General features: G+C 33.0%; 1 protein-coding gene across 3 annotated transcripts in view; it reads right to left on the bottom strand.

Annotated features, from left to right (window-relative positions):
- Nucleotides 1–23509, bottom strand: part of Asx (transcriptional regulator additional sex combs) — a 186186-nt gene that overhangs the window by 17094 nt on the left and 145583 nt on the right. For 2 of the 3 annotated variants that reach the window (XM_072540759.1, XM_072540761.1), the window contains exons 8-10: nucleotides 15824–16113; nucleotides 6636–6809; nucleotides 6162–6438 (exon numbers count right to left, since the gene is read on the bottom strand). In XM_072540759.1, the coding sequence (XP_072396860.1) occupies nucleotides 6162–6438; nucleotides 6636–6809; nucleotides 15824–16113 (741 nt within the window). The remainder of the gene's footprint in view (nucleotides 1–6161; nucleotides 6439–6635; nucleotides 6810–15823; nucleotides 16114–23509) is intronic. The other variant, XM_072540760.1, reaches the window with a different exon arrangement.

Below are 23509 nucleotides of genomic sequence, written 5' to 3'. Positions count from 1 at the left end.
AAGTAGAAACGTATCTAAATACCATCCCGAGCACTGTAACGAAAGAGACCCCAGAATATATAATGAAGGGTATAATGCCACTAAGACCATGGGAAGATAGAGAACAAAAGGAATACACACAGATAATGGAAAATGTGCAGAGGAGATTGCGGAGAGCAAACGAAAAATATATCCAGAGGCAAGACCAAAATAGAAAAAGAAGACCAGTTACTTTCAAAAAAGGTGAGAAGGTTATGGTGAGAGCATTGCGCGTGTCCAACATACCTAGCAACGTGTGCGGAAAGTTAATGCCTGTTTTTGAGGGTCCGTACATAGTAAACAATGAGAATGGGATAAATAGTTATGAGTTGAAGCACATAGAATCAGACAAGATTAGGGGAATTTATAATATCAACGATGTTTACAAATATTATGAATAAAATGCTGGTATTGTTTTTGCATAGAGAAAAATCCCTGCATAATTCAGTAATTTTTATCATATGCAAAGGCGGGGATTTGTCATACTTTTTCTTTCCCAACCAAAGAAAAATAAATAAAATATCCATCGGAATAAAATTTTAAGAAATCATTATAAACAAAAATGTATATATTAATTTAAGATAAGATTTAGTGTAGATAAGAATAGAAATTTGTTTGGCAAACGACCTGTTTCCGTTGCAAACAAAATTATCAAAAAACCTTTGTTTAGAATTAGAAAACATTTTACCTGTAAGTTAATCTTTCATTGTTTGTATAGTCGAGTATTAAATGACCATATTTTAATCTTTTGAAATATGTATAAATGATGTATTGAAAAAAAACCAATTTTAAAGTAAGCTATTTAGTTTTCTCTGAAACCGAAATTAGGCTTTTCCAAAATCATGGTAAACACAATTTAAGATTTTGATTGGACGGTCGTTTTTAAAATGGGAATTTGGTGAGTCGATCATGAGAGAGGAGAAGTTAGTCATATTTTGGTCATCGAAAGGAAACAGTCGTTTTTCTCAAGATAGGGTGTGGTTCGTGAGTTTGGATACCGGCGTAACGTAAAGAAGTGAATAGTTTGAAGAAGGAGATAACAAGTAGATTAAAAGAGGTCCTTGTATCTACCGTGGGCATTTTATAAAGTATATGTGAAAGTATTCTTACGGCATCAAGTTAACAAAAGGAGGTCCTGGTGTCATAAATAAGTAGCGGAGTTTGGAGAAGTAAATCAGGTGTTTTTTGTGTAGTCTGCAGGAGTTTTGCAGAGACGTTCAGAAGGAGCCGAGGTGCCAAAGAGGGGAGATCACATCTTTGAGGAGACTGGACTTTTCTGGGTATGTTCCAACATACAACTCAAAAAGAAAATAAACTGTAAGTGTTTGTACAATTGAATTTTATATCTGTGAAGGATCGTTTCGACATCATGGTCATTAGCATTCAAATTTAAGAACTGAGGTTTTGTTAGGCTAATCAAAAGTTTAAAGTTTTGTGGTTTCTTTTTTTAAGTAAAGAAAATTTTAAGTAAAATTGGTTTTTCACGTAATATAAATGTATGTAGCTTTATAATCTTATTATCATAATAATTTGATTTATTTTCTTGTATGCTGATTGATAAGATAACGACAAAATTTAATAATTGTTTTATTCGTTCATATAAAATAAAGAAACGTAAATCTTTGTAATATAATATATTTGTATTATTATCCTTTCTTCTCTCCCGATAAAAGACAACTAGAAAATCTTTTGAATCCATCGAACACAGGTAATATAAGAATTATTTTACTTTTGATAACAGATAAGCTATAATTTTTTTATTGGCTCAATAAACTAAGTTTGAACTCAAAATAAACAATCATAACAATATATATATATATATATATATATATATATATATATATATATATATATATATATATATATATATATATATATATATATATATATATATATTTATTATTAAAATTATAAATTATATATATATATATATATATATATATTAAATTATATATATATATATATATATATTAAATTATATATAATTATATATATATATATATATATATATATATATATATATATATATATATATATATATATATATATATATATATATATATTTATTAAACTAATGTTTGTATTTTGAGAACGATTTCCGAAGTGGAAATTGAAACGTCAATAAACGTATTTTAAGCTTTAATTGTGGCTTATTCCCATTTAAATAGTAATCAACATATTGATGTTTGCTAATGTTATAAGGAATAATAAATTAAAATTTTTAAATTTCTCAACATGTCCATTTTACAGATTGTTGGCTGGTGTCAGATAAAGACACATACTACAAGTTACATTGACTGTTTTGTTCAGGCATCCTTTCAAAAACTATTTATGTCATATTGATTAGTTGCCATCTAGAACACATTCAGACAAGGTCTGAGGGTCGACAACAACCCCTATTGGGAGTCTTACGTTGCCATGAAGAGCATCTGTTAAATACTTTAACAACAAAACATATTTTCAACAAAACAGGTTGTTTTTAGTCCGAAAAAGTCTGTGTAATTATGTACCTTTTATAAAGGATTTTTAAATAAAACTTTTGTAATTCATGTGTACAGCCAACTACAGAGATTTCATTTTCCTTGTGGATGTTATCTAATAATTATCTACTTAATTAATCTATCGGTTTTTAATCTGTACTTCTCTATCATCTATATCCTTATGAGGTCGAAATATGCACATATTTCTTATTTTATTACTACTGTCATAAAGAGATCAACAAGAAATCATTTGTGTGTCACTTCTAAATTAATTTGATCTGCAACCTAATTCATTTTGTAGTAAATTTGTTTTGTAGACTTTGTTTATGAGTTTTATTACATTAAATTCTGACGAATCGATCCCCTGTATATGTTACAGAAGTAACCAAAACAGTTTAAACGTGCTTTAAATTCGTTTATTTTCTTTAAATTTGTGTTTTAAAGAAATCCGACATTTGTGTTAATTCCTTGTGTGGAAGCGACTGACCAACGAATCCTATTCTAAGGCGTGCTCTAATTGCGATTTTTTGGTTGGCCCGTTATTTAGATTTAAAAAAATCAGCAGTTACTTTCATCAATGAAACAGTTATCAGCAATTATTGAATCAGCAGGCGCAAATCTAGATGATGGAATATAATCCAGGATCCAAGGTCCATTTTCACCATTTATTACTAACAAGCTAATTTTTCGTGACTAGCTTAATTTTGACGAGACGTCTAACTTTTGTCCTTACAACAATTTGCGTTTGTGGTAGCAACAGGGGTAGCAGGGATAAAATATGTTGATTTGACGACTCTCAAAAATTTATTACCAACGGGAGTTTTTCTTGTTTATTCTCAAGATAATTATCTAAATTAGCCAAAAAAATATTTGTCCAACAAAATTCAAGGTTTAATCAAAGAGTTCCCCCTTTCCAACATGTATCATTAACGAGGTCATGAAAAATAATTACTAACCACCTGATCTTTTTTCTGTTGATTATAACCAACAGAATTACGGTTATAACCAACAGGTTATAATCGATAACCTAATATATCGATCTACAATCAAAATTTTGAAAAAGTTATGATAAAGAACGTCTAGAGGAACAAAGCATAACGACTAAAGCAAGAATCTGCAAGACATTCTCACGTAGAAATAGCATAGATCAGCTGAAAATATAACTCAAAGATATATTAGAGACTTCACTCTGAGAGACAGAGTACCACGATACAGCAAAATATGAAGAGAAGAGGGACGAAGATATGATCATGTATGTCTTAAACATTAAATCATCTGATGTAATTGAAAAAGATGGCGATAAGGACCTATAAAGGATAAAGTATTGGGTAGTGCGTAGATATTTTGACTTTATCAAGAGGGTTCGGGTTGATTTGTAATATGCCTCAGTGGAACTGGAGAATTATTAAACTTCATAAACAGCGCCCAAGGTAGAATAATTGTCTAGTCATGTTCTCTTTGAAGACACAGAAGATGAGCTATCATATTGTCACTTTAACAGCTATCTAAGTTAACATCACATTGAAATATACAGGGTGGCGCACCGAAAACGAAACAGATGCATTTACTGGCAGATGATTCCTTTAAAAAAAAAACGCTTGGACCCGTCGATTTTGTTATCGAGGGGGAAACAAAATTGGCATAAAATCACATTAAGATTTGCAGCCCCTTAAACGGGGGTGGCATCATCCCTAAAACCTTAAATGAAAAGGGGGGTCGAATGATCCATTATTTGAAAGGTCTTTCAACTCCCTTTATAATGATGTAAAATTCATGTATTCAATTCAGTAGTTTTGGAGATTTATTGATTTAAAGTTTAAATACATCATCGTAAGAGGAGATCAATACATAGCAGCAAAGTTGTTAAAAAATAAAGAATGAACTGACCTGTCAGCCGAGTAAATGTTGAAAATGACCACCATTACTTTCCATGCAATAATAAAGATTTTGCTGAAAACGTTGCCAGCCATTTTGCAATATTTGAGGAGTAATTTGATGGCACTCATTCACAATTCTTTGTCATAAATCTTCTAAGGATGTTGGCTGAGTAGCATAGATTTTGCTTTTTAAGTAACCCCACAAAAAGAAATCCAAAGGTGATAAATCTGGCGATCTTGGGGGCCATTCAACGGCACCTCTTCTACCAATCCATTGACCTGGAAAGGTATGATCTAAATAATGCCGAACTCTTAATGCGTAATGTGGTGGGGCACCATCCTGTTGGAACATCAACATATTCTCAACGTATCGACCATCATTCTGATTTTCAATTATATCTGTTAGCGCAGGATCTATGGCATTTTGCAGTAATTCCAAATACATTTCACAAGTCAAATTTCCAGGTAAGAAAAAAGGACCAACCAAATGATCGCCAAAAATGCCAGCCCAAACATTTAATTTTTGTGGCTGCTGTGTGTGTACCTCATGGTAAATTCTGGGATTAAGAGTCCGACCAATATCGACAATTATGACGATTTACTTCGCCATTTAAAAAAAGGAACATTCGTCGGAAAAGCAAATGTTAAATAAAAATTGTTCATCGTTTGTAATTCGTTCACTCATAACTTCACAAAATTCTAATCGCTTATCAAAATCGTCTTCATTAAGTTCTTGTACAAGGTGAATTTTATACGGATGAAAATTATGGGCCTTTAGAATCCGTTGGATAGTACGTCGACTAACACCACACGAAGTTTGCAATTTGCGGGTACTTAATGTAGGATCTACAATAACTTGCCCTAAAGCCCCCACTTCTGTTGCTTCGTTCCTTATAGGATTTTCAATATTACGTTTTTTATTGGCGACTGATCCAGTTTCCCGAAATTTAGCTACAAGTTCTAGAACATATTTTCGGTGCACATTATTGTTCTCATGTCGCTCATTAAAAATGTGTGCTGTTCTATTAGCGCACTGATTATTTCCGAAAAATATTTCAATAATTTCAACCCTTTCTGCCGTGGAATATACCATGGTTAATTTATGTATAATGCAATAAATGATATTTTAACAACAAAGATTGGTCAAATCAATCGCAAACTAATGTACTATTTCCTATTTAAAATAAGTACGTGGCATTCTCTACTTATCTTTCTTCAAGAAACAACTTTTTTTTTCACAAAGGACACTTCAATTGCTATTTTTATTATTAATAAACCATGGGCGTAGTAAATAAAAGCATTTACTTATCAAGAAAATGCTTTTACTCAAATTTCTTCTGAAAGAAGTACAAACTAATTTGATGTACCTATTAAAGTCTACTTTAAACTTTAAATCAATAAATCTCCAAAACTACTGAATTGAATACATGAATTTTACATCATTATAAAGGGAGTTGAAAGACCTTTCAAATAATGGATCATTCGACCCCCCTTTTCATTTAAGGTTTTAGGGATGATGCCACCCCCGTTTAAGGGGCTGCAAATGTTAAAGTGATTTTATGCCAATTTTGTGTCCCCCTCGAAAACAAAATCGACGGGTCCGAGCGTTTTTTCAAAAAAGGAATCATCTGCCAGTAAATGCCTCTGTTTCGTTTTCGGTGCGCCACACTGTATATAGGAAATATCAGTAATTATCTGCTTTGTTAGTAATAACTGTGTAGCAGGTTAATAAACAGGTTTCATAATCGTTGATAAGTCTAAATAATTTTAATAAATGTATACAAACCTCTGGACTAATGGCAGGCCCTTGCGGCAACACAGCCATCGTCACAGGAATTCCCTGGCCTGCTGTAAAAACGTGCCTAACGACCACAGGAGTTGGTGCCGGTGGTCGCTGTTGTTGAAAAGGAACTGTCCTCATTCTCTGAGCTACTCCTCTGATACCATTTCCACCTTGAACCATCTGGTAAGCATTATTAGGCGCGGGTAGGGGAGGAGTAAATGTTTTGTTAACTGTGGGGCCTCTAATGGGAGCGAATTGTTGTTGCCTGTTAAAAGATTGTCTATTGAATCGAATGAAAAATGATTCAATAGAAATGTGTCATGTTAGTTGAATGTTAAATGATTAATGTAGTGTTGAAGTAGAACATCATGAGTTCAATTGGACATTTCTTTGAATTTTAGTAGTTGGTAGTATAAATTCGAAAACAAAAATTGAATAACATAAATTTTATTAATTTTTGTCTTTTATTTTGCTTACCTATTGTTCTCGTTCTTCTTCACGTTATTCACCTGAGCAGCAGCCAATAAACTTGGTGGTGGTTTTAACTGGCATCTAAGCTGATCTCTATTGGGACTATTTTGGATCACAGCCTGGCATATCTGGTAGCTTCTCTCCAAATTTACCGCTCCAGGGGGAGGTTTGTTGTTACTCCTGTTATTTAATAAGAAAATACGTACTCTCATTATATTTAACATAAGAATAAAAAATATTAAAGAAATAAAGCTAGATCAGTACATAAAACAATTTAACTGGAAATTATGGAATAATTTACACGAGAGGCTTAAAAAATGAACACTAAAGCGCAAGTTTAATCGACCACTTTAAGACAAATAATCATCCCTGCTTCACCACTACCCATTAATACTATGATACATACAAGTAGACCACGTTGTTCGGGGTGAGGTAAATATGATCCTATTTTTTTTTGCTTTAATCACTTCGAAATATTATTAGAAATGATAATTTCACTAAACGGACACTTCAAAAGGTGGGCTAAATTTTTTATTAAATAATTTGTAAAAAAATTAGAAAAAATCAAAAAAGTTTTGCAATTAAATTTCCTACAAGATAGAACTGATTCCAAATTGAAAAAATTATTATTATTATTGCAAAATTAGCAAAAATCATTCAAAGATGGTCAAAAATTAATATCTTTTCAATAATCTTCTTCAGATATTTAAAATCAACAAAGAAACTTTTAACCAGAAAATCTTTTTCATACAAAAAACACCACCCAAAATTTCAGCACATTCGACTAAGTTTTCGCAAAATAGTTTTACAATTTAAATTTTTGAAAAAAGTTATTATTTTTCAAAATTATGCAGAGCCAACAAAAAAGATTTAAATACTTAAAAAATTTTAACATATAAAAGGGCATTGGAACGTTCAATAGCAGATTTAAAACAAGTATCTAGAGTACAAAAACCTACCCAGGTATGGATGTAGGATCAGACCACAATCCAGTCGATATCAATCTCAGACAAAACTAAAAACAATACGCTGAAACAAACCAAAGAAGTACAATATTGAAATACTTCGAAACGAAGCTAATAAAGAAAAACTAGCACCCAAACTTAATGAAGACCTGAAAAAACAATCATAACATAATTTTCATTCATTCAAAAATGCCTCGATCACCAGAAAATAGTATATCTCTGGTTTATCGACGAATAGAAGGCTTTTGATAGAGTCCAGCATGAAAAATTGTTGTATAAACTACAGAAAATGAAGTTAGCCGGAAAAGATATCCGCATAATTCAGAACCTTTACTGGAACCAAGAAAGAAACCTTAAAATATTCCAACCACACTACTAGTGTAGCGTCCGCATACTAAGAGGTGTCCAACAAGGCTGTGGCATGTCTCCATTGCTCTTTAACTTGTACTCTGAATGCAAATTCAAACAAGCACTAGACGGCGCCGAAATTGGTATAAAAATAAACGGTAAATATATTAACAATATCAGGTACACAGACTATACCGTTCTGATAGCAGAAAAAATGGAAGACTTACATAATATACTAGACTGTTGGAGTTAATAATGCAAGTGAAGCAATGAGACTGACAATAAATCTTCAAAAAACTAATGTAGTGGTGATTATCAAAACCGATGAAACTTGTCGCATTGATCTAAATAATACTCAATTAGAACAAGTTCACAAATTCAGATACTTATGAGTAGTAGTAAATGATAAGTGGGATACAAATATAAAAATAAAAAGACTAATAAAACAGACTAGGAACATGTACAATAAATGGAAGCAAATTATCTATTACCTAAAACTAAGCTTTGACATCCGAATTAGGGTTATTAAATCCTACGTTTGGTTGGTCCTTCTGTATTGAGTTGAAACCTGGACATTAAAATTAAATAATATGAGATGCCTAGAAGCTTTCGAAATGTGGCTTTATCGGAGAATACTCAGTGTGTGTCTCATCATGGACACAACACGTTACGAATCGAACAGTATTAAACACCATAAATAGAGAGTTAGAACTTATAACAACGATTAAGAAAAGAAAGACCTCCTACCTAGGTCACATAATGAGAAATAATAAATATAACCTACTACGAATAATAATTGAAGGAAAGATAGAGAGCCGAAGAGGAGTATCATGCCTTCGCAATATTCATTAATTACTAAGAGTGGCGCAGAATATAGAACACTAAGATGTAGTGATCGCAAACCTCCAGTAAAGGAGTGCACCAGCAAAGAAGAGATATAGAAGAGAAGAGGGTATTTCTTAAATCAACTGTAAAATTTTTAAGCTAATAAACAAATATAATACCTTTTTTCAATTACAGTACAACATATTAATAAAAGGCTTGGTATTTTACAGTTGTGCTTTGTACAATTATTTAATTTCAATTTTTTTGTATATTTTTGTTTTTAACACAAAAAAAATGATATGGATATTTAATTTTTGGCATTTAAATGGTTAAAAAAAAGACAAAGCGCTCACCTTTGACATGGCAGTGTATTTACTAATGTTGATTTTATATGAAGAGTCGGCGGGAAAAACGATGAATGTCGCAAATTTCATAATTTACTCTAGAACATTTTTTATACTTTAAATCTACACCTACTAGTTAGAAAACGTTCAAAAAATATCAAAATTAAATAAGGACAAGCCGTATACAAATTAAACACATCTTTTAATTTTGATAGTAAAAGCATTATTAACTTTTATTTAAAAAAAAAACAAAATTCAATGAAACGTTACTTTTTATGGGTGAAAAACGATGAAGCTTCACAGATTCAGTGGAAAGAAGGAGTGCCTTAGACGCTATTTTTTCCACTTTTATAAAATTAAAGGCTTTTATATTATTACAGTTATATGAAACATTTCAATAACATTAAGAATAAATAGATTCTAACACTAATCTGATAATTTGTTTGTTTTCTTCTCTGTCTGCTTCTTATGTTCTCTTTGGCTGCCTTTAAATTCCAATAAAGCCTCCGCAATTATGTATTTCAACTATTTAATTCGTTGTCTACTGTGCATATTCTTATTTTGGCTTGTAGCGTCTTGACTGACTATTCATTTCGTCACATTGCGAACAAGTATCGGAGCGTGGATATCCGAAACTTATCTGCCTGAAGAACTAAACATCACCAAAATGTACTTTATGTTTAAGGAAAAATTTTCACACAAAAAAATATCTTACAATTCTTACAAAAAAGTATTTAATGAAAAGTGCAATCTCTTGCACTTTAAGATTGATATTAAAAGATGATATATGTTTACACACGTCGTCAAGTATAAAGTTTGAAATTTGGTGTGGCCTATTTTTATGTAAACCTCTTTTATCCTTTGCTGAGCTCCCAAAACACTTAAGTAACCTTTGAATTTTGATATTAAATTACCAGAAATTCCTACCAGAAATTCCATGGAATGCGAAAAAAGCTTTGCAGCAGACCTGGATATCTAACAGTGTTTGGTCGTCACTTAAATCAGTACACCTTACTCTGAATGTATATGTGTTGTCATTGAATTTTTTTAGGTCAGACTCTAGATTTTTTGCTCGGCGTCTCTTTAAGATTGTCTTTTTTTGGTTTTCTCTTCCATTTCACCGTTTTAACGGGACTTGATAATTATTCAGTACAATATGGACACAAACAACCTTAATGTTCTAGTCTAAATTTTTGTCAAAATCACGTGTACCTTTCCGATAAGTATTTCTGTAAATCTAATAATAAACCACAGTAACAAACATCAAAAGTTGACTGACGCGGTGACCAATATAATGTCGGCAATTACCGGGAATATTGGAACTTCGTCATTCTTCGCGCCGACGCTAGGAACCTCACCGTTATTTCCCCACAGAGAGTTTATTGTACCGTAGATATCTCGAGAGCTTAAGCGTTTTTCTCACTGCAAAGTATACCAATGGGTCCGGTTCACAAAAACCTATATTTCTGTTGCTGAACACATTTTCGCCTAAAAATGGATTTTAATCGTTTTTCTCGCCGACTCTTCATATGTTTCAGACGGCCCCCAAAAAAATCTACAAAAAACACATAAAACGGCTTCGCCCACCAAAAAAAAATTAATAAAACATTAACAAACGGCGCAAGCCACAAAAATAGCAAAACCCAAAAAACAGGCAAGAGGGACCCACATCCTCGAGCGCCGAGTCACCGAACTGGGTGTAGCCTAGAGCGGGGACTCGAGGCCCGAGCAAGCAATACAGACCGATCTCATGATACTATAACAACAAGATATGCTCACTTGCCGTTCTAATTTTAATCGACTTTGAGCATGACGTCATAGCGAGACAAAGCCAGGGGACTTGTATGTATTATATTTTAACGATGCATCATATGGCAACGTTGTTCCATTACTGTAATGAACAACTTCGAAACTTAAACTGTTAACGGTAAGTATACATCGATGCCATATCTTGCACTAAGAAGTCATAACTAGTTACTTTATGTGAAAACGTGTTTAGAAAATTAATTAGAATTAGTTTTAGAATTTAGAATTAGAATAGTTTAGAAAGTAATTTGTAAAATTAATTAAAGAAATATATGAATCAACGATTTGATTGTCTGTATTACAAACAAAATAAATATTGCTACAAAGCATAAATTAAATATAAAAGGCCGGCAAAATGTAAAGAATTTGATTATAAAGGAAAAGCGGGTCATACTTGAGACTTTATGAATATCATTTAGATATTTATTTTACAATCTTTGTGATTTTTCTTTTGCGGATATTGTAATTACATATCTTTAATATTTTGATTTAGAATTCGTATTTTAAAATGCATTTTACATCTAAAAAAAAAGTAATTTTACATCTTCGCTAACATTTACATATTTTGCAGCTTCTATTAAGTTTTAATAATTTTTTGTTATTTTTAATGTGTCGCCATTATAACTATGAAAAATATGTTCCAGTTAACTACATACTACATACATCCAAAGTAACTTTTTTTAAAGACCTATCAAAAATAAAGTATTACTTCAAGTTATATTAAAATGGGCATTAGTATACATTATTATCTATAGAAACATTTATTATTATATATAGAAACATTTGCTCTGCTGTTAAAGTGTGTCTAAAACCAAAATACATGTTTTTTAATATATTTCTTTTTTCCATTCTTCTTTTGCGTCTATTTTCAGGCGTATATTTTAACGATGCATTTTAGCGCTTGGGGATTTTATTAAATGAACTGAATGTTTTCACCACAAAATTTATATAACAATAGAATATACAAAGTATTTCATGTATCTACATCAATGAATAAATAAAAATATCATTCACTACGTTTTGAAATACACAGGATAGCAAACTCGATTAACACAGCAATATAATTAACATGAACACTTATGAACATTTAACTTGCAGTCAATAAAGTTGTCTCGGGCTTACGTCACAAGAACATGCGCGTTGACTTCTTTTTTTGTTATAGTATCATGGACCGATCTTAAGTCACTAGAGGTAGCGGGAATAGAGCGCCTTACGCTGGCCTGCATTGTTCGAGGTACGATTTCGTGTGGAAGGCCTTGTACCCAGGACTCCCACACAATAAGCACTTTGCTGATAAGCCTCTATAGCGCATTAGAGCGCTATCGGGGAGAAGTGGATGATCTGGAGCATTGGGGCGGAGCGGAGTGATTACTGATTACACGAATTAATCCTCCTCGCTCTAATGAATTGTATCTCACTAATGTCATACTTAAGGGGTGTGCAAGTCACTCAAGCTGGGTTAAACTATTGCTTGCTTGCTTGCTTGAGTAATAGATCCGGGATTTCTATGTGACTTTTACATATCTGAAAATGATTACTGAAAAACAATGATTTTTGACCCTTTTTCAATGGTTTGATAATTTTGCAATAATAATTATTTGTTCAATTTGAAATCAATAATTATACCTTACAGGAAATATAATTGCAAAAGTTTTTTATCTTCACAAACTCTTTATAAAATGCATAGCTGCCTAAATAAAGCAAAGAAAAGGAGACAAAAAAATATATTTTTCTAATTTTTTCACAAATTGTTTGATAGCAAATTTAGCCACCTTTTGAGGTGTCTGCATAGTAAAATTATCATTTTTAATAACACTTCGAAGCGACTAAAGCAAAAAATAGGATCATATAAAATTTACCCAATTGAGGGTGTTTTAGAACAGATATCGCCTGGTCGAATACTGTATTTCTGAAATATAACAAAAACAAATTTAGTAGATAGTAGATTTAAGTGTATATATAATATAGTATTCGTAAAACGAAATGTTCAGAGACCCTGATACAGAGAAATATTTGTTTAATAAAAAAAATTAGTTTAAAATATAAATTTTTATTTCTTTTGTTTTGTTAAGGTGATCAGTTTTTTTAACATTTTTCTGTAGGTAATACTAGTATGAATCACTGATTCTATTATTATGAGTTGCAGCATTCGCATTTTTAATACCTAATCAGTAGAATGAATTATGAATTATGTCTATAATTGGCAATATAGGATTACATGTAAATAATTAACAATGAAGCTATAAACAAATAAAATAACTTTCATTTATATGATTCACGTAGTTTACTATTGGTCCAAGAATTTATTGAAGAGGGTGACTCATTACCAAGACGACCGTCAACTGTTGGGATATTCCACAATTCCCATGGCGTATTTATTTCTGATTTAATTATTATCCAGATTTAGCCATACGACTCACACTCCTAAGGGAAAAATTGACTCATCCCAGAAACCTAGGGTATCAAAAGGATTGAGCTCTGGTAGGACTCCTTCCGTGTTATCGAGCTCTAGATGACTTGGTATGTTGGAGTATCTCCCAAAAATTTTCGTACACATCTGAACGTTGCGAGGAGTACATTTTTCTGCAAGGGCCTTATACATATGTTCATTTAGACCCAGCTGTTTTATGTTCTCTAAGAGGTTTTTGGGAATAACACCAGTAGTAGATAGAATAATAGGTACTGTCTGAGACTTTCCATTCTCCATTGTCTGATTTGTATTTCTAAATCTCTATACTTGGCGATCTTTTCGTTGTATTTAACACGTAAATTATTGGTGTTGGGTATCGCCAGATCAATAAGTGTTGTTTGTCTAGTAAGTTTATAAGATTTGGTCTGTTATGTGCTACTGGTTGGTCTGTGAGCACAGTGCGGTCCCAATATAGCTTGTAGTTATTATTTTCAAGCATTCTGTCAGTGACGTATTGATAATAAGCGAGATGGTCGATTTGGAGAAGTAATAGTTTGTCAGCTAGTTATTGGTGGATAATCTTTCCTACTGAGTCATGGCGTTCTTTATAATCAGTACCGACAAACGCCTGGTAGCCGCCGGTAAGATGTTGGATGGTTTCTTGGGCTTGGCATCCATATCGGCATTTGTCATTTTGGACATGAGGATCTTTAACAATTATTATTATCCAGATTTAGCCATACGGCTCACACTCCCTCTAAGGGGAAAATTCACTCATCCCAGATACCTACGGTATCAAAAGGATTGAGCTCTGGTGAGACTCTTTCCATGTTATCGAGTCCTAGGTGACTTGGTACGTTGGTGTATCTCCCAAAAATTTTCGCACGCATCTGGACATCGAAAGTAGCACAGCTTTCTGAATGATCTTATATAGATGTTCATTTAGACCCAGATTTTTATGTTTTCTAGGAGATTCTTTGAAATGACTCCAGTGATAAAAAGAATAATAGGTATCGTCCGAGTACTTTCCATTCTCCATTGTCTCCTTATTTGTATTTCCAGATCTCTGTACTTGGCGATCTTTTCGTTTACTTAACACGCAGATTATTGTTTTTAGGTATCGCCACATCGATTAGTGTTGTTTGTCTCGTTAGTTTATTAATTAACGCGAGATCTGGTCTATTATGTGCTACAGTTTGGTTTGTGAGCACAGTGGAATCCCAGTATAGCTTGTAGTTGTCATTCTCAAGCATACTCTCACGAACGTATTGATAGTATAGGAGATGGTTTGTTTGTAGAAGTCCCAGTTTAAAAGCTATCTCTTGATGGAGGATCTTCCGTTCCGGAAATGTTAATAAAGTATAATATGTAAGTAGAGTGTAACTTTACTGTTAATTTGATTTTTATTGTGAGGTAAGACAAAGTATTAAGTTGAAATAAGACGATTTACAGTATACATTCCACGTCATAGATACGTGTCACAATGATGATTTATAAATTAAGTAAAGTAAAGAAAAAAGTTTATTATCTTAAACATAGATATCTTTAACGTAATATATTTTTTATTCAAATCGGTTAAGAATGAATTTACTATATCTGTGTTAAAGGTGCTAGGTTCGATATCGAGCATTTTAAATCACAGAACAAAATCATTTTCATTGTTATAATATTTAGTGTATCATTTATTAATCTTTCTAAAATACATAAGAGGTCTATTTTAACATATTATTTTAACTATTTTTCATGTAGACAATACATTTAATTACGATACCTTCATGAAGCGCCACTGATAGAATGTAAGGAATTAAGAATTCGGATAATTTATGCTGACAAAATTTTAATTTGCTAAAACACATCGTGAATATGTTTTTTGTTACAAATTGCTCACTGTATACAACCGCATATTACTTATTGAAATATAAGGGGAGCTATTACAATGTTGAGAACCGACATTATTTTCATTTTCTTACTAGTAAACGACGTATTTGATTTGGTATCATTATTACATATATCCGTCACCCTCTTCAATTTCTTGTACTGTAGAAAAAAATATTTTATTAAAAATTCGGATTTAAACGAACACTTGTTTATATTGAAACGCAAGCTACTTTACTTAGAGAAAAGAAAGTGGAGAGTAACAACTTAATTCTGGAGAACCTGGTAGCACGAATTTTCGTAATGAACATAGTAAAAAAGGATACTGTCAAGTGAAGAACTATGAATATGCTTGTTTTAAAGACAATCAAAATAGGACTCTCTGGAAAATTTAAAGTAGCATCGATAACTTTTATAATCGAATTAGCAAAATATAACGTCAAAACCACATTCAAACCAATGACGGCTCAAAAACTCAATTCGGCCAAAAATTCAAGAGGACTGCTGTCCACTTCAGGAACGTACCGCATTCTGTATAGCTAAATAACATGTGGTTCTCAGCGAATATGTGAATAGATATGTGAATATATAATAATTATTTTAAAGCAAAAAATGACTTACCTGTTCCTATTACCTCCACCCTGGGAATTCTTTGGTTTAACTTTGCTATGTGTAGAAACGGCTCTAATTGGTTGACTGGTACTTAAGGCTAAATAAGGAACGGAACTGGAACTTTGCACCGCACCGGGTCTCGGTACGGCTGCGCACTGCGACACATCGTTAGCGGCGGGGTTATTTGGATTATTAATAATTGGTGCACTTGTCACGACTGACGGTAGGCATACTATCGTCGTAGGGGGGATTACTGTGGGAGGCATAGCTGTCGGGGGAATTACTGTCGTTAGGGGAACCTGGAAAGTGTCTGAATATTTATAAAAATGGTAAGAACATTAGAATAAAATCAACGAAAAGGTTAATAGTTATTTCTATACTAATAGTACTCATACATATTTGTCTGTATATCTACCAATACGTAGGTATCTGACCTCAAAGTTTGTAAATAACCAAGGGCATACATATCTATTAATACTCTATTACTATTTAACAGGTTGTCCGAAAGACGGACCTTTAGGACCTTTTATGTCATCTGATACCATGATTTCAGTAGACTGCAGCTTATTTTGAAGGTTTCTTCGGCATTATCGTCTGAAAGAATGTACATTTATAGCCGGTTTTTCTATTAACTTCACGCCCAGCACGATTTTGCCAACACGTAAAGGAACGTGTGTAATGAATTTATTCTTCAGTTTATGTATCTAATCAGTAGTATTGAGTTTGACTGTGTTCTTTCACGTCATCATAATATTCATCCCCAGTTCGATGAATCTGGAAAGAGAAGAAACAAGCTCAACTATATAGGCCCTAGATTATACGTGTCTTTAGGTTACCGCTTGTGACTACTATTTTTCTTTATTAGCGATATTTAAGGGATTTTTCCAAAACTTTTCATAGTTAACTCTATCTCGGAGGTTACTTGAAAAGTAACTCTGGAATAATACTTCAGTACAAAGTTTTTTTTAATTACTTATGAGACGCTGATTCATACGCTGAATGATAGGAGTAAATAGTTTCCCCTATTAGGTGAAATGACTAATGTAGATTCTAAGAACTTCTTAATGTAGATATATATGTTTTATATCAATAATTTAATAATATACGAATTCAAATGTCAAAATTGAATATAAAAGATTTTTCGCTGTAATTTATGCTTTTGAATTGAGGAACTCTGCTGACTATCTGCGATTGTAAAAAAATTCTTAAAAATATACCGAAATCCAGGTTAATTTACTCTTTCTTGGATATGAAAATTAAATATGTTGAGAGGGGATTATTGTTTTAAACATTTTGAAGCCTCTTCAAGGATCTTTGGTAGATTAGGATGAGTCAAACGATTTATACTGATGGAAATGGCAAAGCGGCAGATATTCCTGATATAGCAGCAGGCTTGTTTTCGTTTAGCTCTGAGAGGTTAGATTTGAAAGAGGAGCGATTCTTCTGAGATGGTCAGGTGATTAATTAAAATTAAAATTATAATTCAGGGCATACCACAAAGAAACCGGTTCTTCTAATTCGACTCCCAGATAGGTTACTGATCATTGAACATCGATTCTTTCTCAGTAGAGCCGCAGGTGGGAATCATTTTAAATCTTCATTTCAGAACACCATCTTTCGGCCAAGTTCATTTGATATGCCGGCAAGCTGATTTGATATGCATTATCGTCTGCATACACAAGTGTTCTAAGAGAAAAGAGGTAGGATCGGTAAAAGTCGCTTGTGTAGATTGTGTTAACAATTGGGCCCATTATTTTAATATTTAAAAAAAAAAATGTTATTACATTGGTAGTCATCTTCGGGGTACCGAGGCATGTCTTATCAAAAACTGGCGTGCGATCACGTTGAAACTCGTTAAACCAATTTTTGACGGTTGCCATCGAAGTAGAAGAGTTACCGTACAAAGCATCCAAGCACCCTTTGATTTCGCTGCGCGATTTTCCTTCCAAAAACAAGAATCGAATCACCGAGCGATATTGTTTTTTTCCATTTTTCTAAAATCTGCCGACAAAAACCCGCTTTCACACGCGGTGAAAACAAAACTATGCGTCCGATTCAGCTAAAATTTTGACATTAGCCATCTACGAGACTGTATTACACGATCTTGAGATAGTGGCGCCATCGGGCGGTAAGGCTAACAACTTATCGGCTCGCCTACGTATGTTGCAAGTATCTGTTCAATATTTCGAGTTACGCTAAATATTATTTCGGGGCCGTGCAAATACATCATACGGAGCGATAAAAACTATTCACTTCAAAAAAATAAATTAAATTAAAATAATAAAAATCTTATGCAAAAATGAAAATATCTTAAAAAATTATGAAAAAATTCTGAAAATTACTAAACTTTTTAACAAAATTTTTATAGAAAAAATTAAGATTTTTAAATTTTATAAAAATATTTATAAAAAAGAATTTGAAATTTGTGGTGTTATTATAAAAATATATTAACGGGTCAATATACCCCGACATAACATTTAATTGACCCGGATATTATAGTAATAACGCGCTATAAGAAGTACTCACTTCTGTCGGTACTCTTTAAGTGCCAAACGCCGTTTTTTTAATGTCAAATTGGTTAAGAATGGAAACGTTTGTTCGATGAGCTGTCCAAGGTATGCGCATGCGCAGTATTCTTCTCCAATACCACATCTGAAAGGCATCAATTTTTTTGGCGTTCTTGCTCACGAAGAGTCCAGGTTTCTGCCCCGTATAGAAATATTGAGAATACAAGTGTATTCACAAATCTTATGTTGATTTTTTGAGAGAGTTTTAGTTTGGCGACGCATAGCAATGCGGCTCGGAACTTTTGCTTCCCAGTTGCCATTACAAGATCCGAGATAGTTGAGGCTGTCTACTATCTGGTATTCCTGCACGTGGTAACTCAGCTGAATAATGTTTAACCTATATATCAGCATATTTTCGTCTTGTCTTTATTAATTTTAAGACCAACTGTAATGCTTTCCAACTCAACTTTTCGCAAGAGATCTAGCATTTCTTGTTTATTTGCTGCTATGAGTATAGTGTCATCAGCAAATCTTAAATTTGAGATTTTTCTACCAGCCACTATTACTCCATCGACCCGTCCTTCTAAAGCCATCTTCGTGACATGTTCACCATAAATACTAAATAAGTCAGGTGACAAGACGCCTGATTACCGTACGTGTGAACATTTTACGGGGTTGCCAGAGATAAAAAACAGAGAGAAGATATACTTGTCATAATTTATAGTCCAGTCGTCAGAGAGTTGACACCTAAAAATTATACGAACAAACTGAATTTTGCCGAGAATATTCATTTTGGGACCCTAAAAAGATGCAAAAAAGTTTACCACTTTTACCCCCGGGTTTCCCTCTAAAACCACCTTGTAGGGGGTAAAAACGCAAAAAATTAATTTACCAATAATCTGTGGCCAATAAAAGGCCAATATAAAGATAGAAGAACAAAAGTCCGAAAATATAGATATAAAGAGAGGAGTAAGACAGGGCTGTGTTCTGTCACCATTACTGTTTAACGTGTACAGTGAAGCCATATTCCAGGAAGCGATAGCGGATCTGGGTGATGGAATCTCTGTAAACGGAATAGTAAATAACATAAGATTCGCTGATGACACCGTTATAATGGCAGACACCCTGGAATCGCTACAAGAATTGGTAAATAGAATTAACGATTATTGCATTAGATACGGACTAAAAATAAACAACAGAAAAACTAAATTTATAATTGTCTCAAAAACGCAACATGGAAATGAAAGATTATTGATAGAGCAAACCCAAATAGAAAAAGTGGAGACATACAAATATCTGGGAACCTGGGTTGATGACAAAAATGACCAAAGCAGAGAAATCAAAGTCCGAATTGAAACTGCAAGGCAAGCATTTGTGAAAATGAAGACAATGCTTACCAACATAGACCTTCAGTTGCATCTCAGATTGAGGGCTCTAAGATGTTACATATTTTCTATCTTACTATACGGAATGGAAGCTTGGACATTGAAGAAACAACACATAAGAAAAATAAAAGCGTTCGAAATGTGGTGTTACAGAAGAATATTAAAAATTCAGTGGGTTCAGAGGATTACCAATGCTGAGGTACTACGACGTCCAAATAAGGAGTTAGAAATTATGAACAGCATAAAAAGAAGAAAACTAGAGTATTTGGGTCACATAACCAGAGGAGAAAAATATGAGCTGCTGAGAATTATTATGCAAGGAAGGATCCAAGGAAGAAGAAGCATAGGAAGAAGAGCATAATTCACTACAACTTTTCAGAGCAGCAGCCAACAAAGTAACCATACCCGTTATGATATCCAACCTCCGATAGGAGATGGAACTTTAAGAAGAAGAATAATCTGTACACCTTAGAAAAAAATGTTTCAAATAAAAAATGTAGCTGAAATAATTTTAAACAAAAATGTTTATAATCATTTTTTGTGTAGAATCAACCGTTTTCTTAGAAACGACGCTTGAAGCGACCGTCGATTTTGCATGTCAGTTACGCGCGCGAAATCAGTGGTCAGTAAAATTTGTATCAGCTGGACGGTAAAAATTTGATATCTTTTGATATAAATGTCCCATCGAGAAAAATCAAGAAAACTTTTAAATGCAAAGAGTTCAGCTTGCGTATGCAGTTTTTGTATTTTGCCCAGAATGAACTCAGTTTTTGTATTTTGCCCAGAATGAACTCAGTTTTTATAAACGTGTTAAATAAATTAACGTGGCGCGATTTTTGCCATTTTTTACAATTCTCGTGAGATCAATAAAATTGACCACTTTAATTGATCAGTTGTAGTAAAATTTCCATTTCTAGAGATCAATCTTTAAAACCTATGACATGAAATTTCAATTTTGAGTTGTGGAACAAATGTGAGGCATTTAAAATATGAATAAAAAACGCAGAATTTAATATTTTACATTACAAACGATCACACGTCACGGGAAATGCATTTAAGAAGACGGTTTTTGGTGTAATTTATTGCAGAAGTCTTGTTCTTTTGAAAAAAGTACTAGTCTAATTAAAAAAAGAATTATTGTTTTAGATAGTTTGTTGTGTGAAAGTTTAAATCCAGCGTTTTTTAAGCATATAATTGCCTCACATTTGTTGCCAAAACTCAAACCTAAAATTTCGTGCTATGGGTTTTAAAGGCTAAGCTCTAGTAATCGAAATTTCATAGTGGCTAGTCAATGAAAGGGGTATATTGTACTGATCTCGTGAGAATCATAAAAATGGCAAAAATCGCACCACGTTTATTTATTTAACACCTGTATAAAATAAAATCTGAATTTATTTGCGGCAAAATACAAAAACTGCATACGAAAGCTGAACTCTTTACATTTAAAACGCATCTTGATTTTTGTCGATACGATACTTGAATCAAAAGATATCGAATTTTTACCGTCGAGCTGATACAAATTTTATTGAATATTTATTTCGCGCGCGTAACTGACTTCCATAATCGACGGTCGCTTCAAGCTTTGTTTCTAAGAGAATGGTTCATTCTACACAAAAAATGCTAAAGACTTTTTGTTTAAAATTATCTCAGCTACATTTTTTATTTGAAACATTTTTTTCTACGGTGTACAGATTCTTGGCAAATTCATTTTTTTTGCGTTTTTCCCACCTGCGAGGGGGATTTTAGGGGGAAGCCCAGTGGTAAAAGTGGTAAACTTTCTTGCATCCTTTTTTGAACCCCAAAACTAATATTCTCGGCAAAATTCAGCTTGTTCGTATGATTTATAGAGGTTGAGTGGCATTCTCGTCTCTGACGACTGGAGTATTAGCCATTATTCATTTTATTAAATTACCAACCCTACTATAAATTCTGGAACAAATAAAATTGATATTCTTCAGATGTTGTTTATTTTCAAATTGATAAAACTACTAAACTACCCAGAGATAAATAATATTAGTTAGAACCGGGACGAATTCGGCTACAATCTGTATTTTTTGTGAGTAGCGACAGACATTTGAAGAAACCTCAAGTCACAAAGAAACTTTAGAAGAATATAAAAAATAAAGACTCACTCACCTGAACCATATTCACACCAAAATATTTCCGTGTAAACACTTTTACAACATTCACAAGACAGTTATAAACAGCCACTGTGATTTTCCAACAAGATATGCTTTGCTTACTACAAAATGAAATAAACTACGCGGTAACTTCACCTCCCGGAATCTAACAGAAAACTGATTTAAGTTCAGGAAATCGACAGTTGATGCTAAATTCTTATTTTGCATTTTATTACGTGGGCTTTATTTGTTTACAACCAAACAAAGCTACACCCTATTTTACAATTATTTATTTAACTAAGCTGGAAGCAGGTAGTTTTGTAAATACTGCGGCGGTTTGTTTAAGCCCCTTCTTCGAAAACTGCTTAAAATACAATTAGGAAGTATTTATCTTGACAGCGGATTAAAACGGTATGTCTTTTTAGAAAGCCCTTTGATTTTAGTATGTAATGACAATGAAATATGTAAAAGAAGTAATACTATTTTAATATTATCAAAAATTTTTAGTTAAGTTATTATTCAACTACGATTTTGGGACAAGTAAGTATAGCCAACTATACAAACGTCGGAAAAGTATAGAATATTTTTATAATAAATGTAGATGTTTTAAATTATAATTTTGTAGGTATATAGTATAATTCTCCAGTCGTCAGGAACGAAAATGCCATTGAACCTCTAAAAATCGTACGAACAAGCTGAATTTTGCCGAGAATATTAATTTTGGGACTCCAGAAAAGATGCAAAAAAGTTTACCACAACCGGTCGTCCCCCTAAAACCCCTCCAGTAGGGGGGTAAAAACGCAAAACAATCGATTTACCAATAATCTGTACGCCGCGCCGTATAAAAAAATGTTTTAAATAAAAAATGTAACTGATATCATTTTAAACAAAAATGTTAATTAACGATTTTGAATGTCAGTTACGCGCGCGAAATCAGTGTTTAATAAAATTTGTATCAGTTCGATGGTAAAAATTCGATATCTTTTGATTCAAGTGTCCTTCTTCCAAGTTCAGCTTTCGTACGCAATTTTCATGCAATTTTGTCGCAAATAAACTCAGATTTTATCAGCGGCGGCCCGTGGCCTAAAAAAGTAGTGAAGATGAGGAAAGCTTGCCGGAGCCAAAAGGAGTTTTGGTACCTACGTTACCAAATTACCAAGTTACCAAAAAAATTCGTTAAAAAAAATGTTTAGAGTTTATGGCCCTAATAACTTGAAAACAGTTTTTCTTGTTCAGTTCTGCTAGCCTGGGGTATTTTAGTTCTGAAACTCGACATTTCATTGAGGGTTTTTTGGCGATTAAAACACCACGCCTGGGGTTGGTGAGTTTCGATTCAGCCGCCAAGTCAGATGCTGATTGCAGCCGACCACCCTGGATCAGACGCAGATGTTTAAAATACTGGTTGGTCGACAATGTAAAAGAACATCCCTTTTATCTGCATTTTTCCAATGCCTAAATGGAGTCTCTAATATATTACACACCAAGTCATTAATTTAGCCACCATTTAATATAGTCTTCTGCAGGTAATCATGCAGGGTAGAGTCGATGGCAAAAAGGGAATAGGTAGAAAGAGGAAATCATGGCTGCGAAATATTTGAGACTGGACAAACATGACTGTAGACGATTTATTCCACGTTGCAAAAGACAGAGAAATTTTTAGAAATGTGGTCACCAATCTCCGTT

The sequence above is a fragment of the Diabrotica undecimpunctata genome, chromosome 8 (assembly GCF_040954645.1).
Source record: "Diabrotica undecimpunctata isolate CICGRU chromosome 8, icDiaUnde3, whole genome shotgun sequence".
In the NCBI taxonomy this organism is placed as follows: domain Eukaryota; kingdom Metazoa; phylum Arthropoda; class Insecta; order Coleoptera; family Chrysomelidae; genus Diabrotica; species Diabrotica undecimpunctata.
The sequence above is the reverse complement of the archived record's forward strand: the minus strand, read 5'-3'. Positions and strand labels throughout refer to the sequence as shown.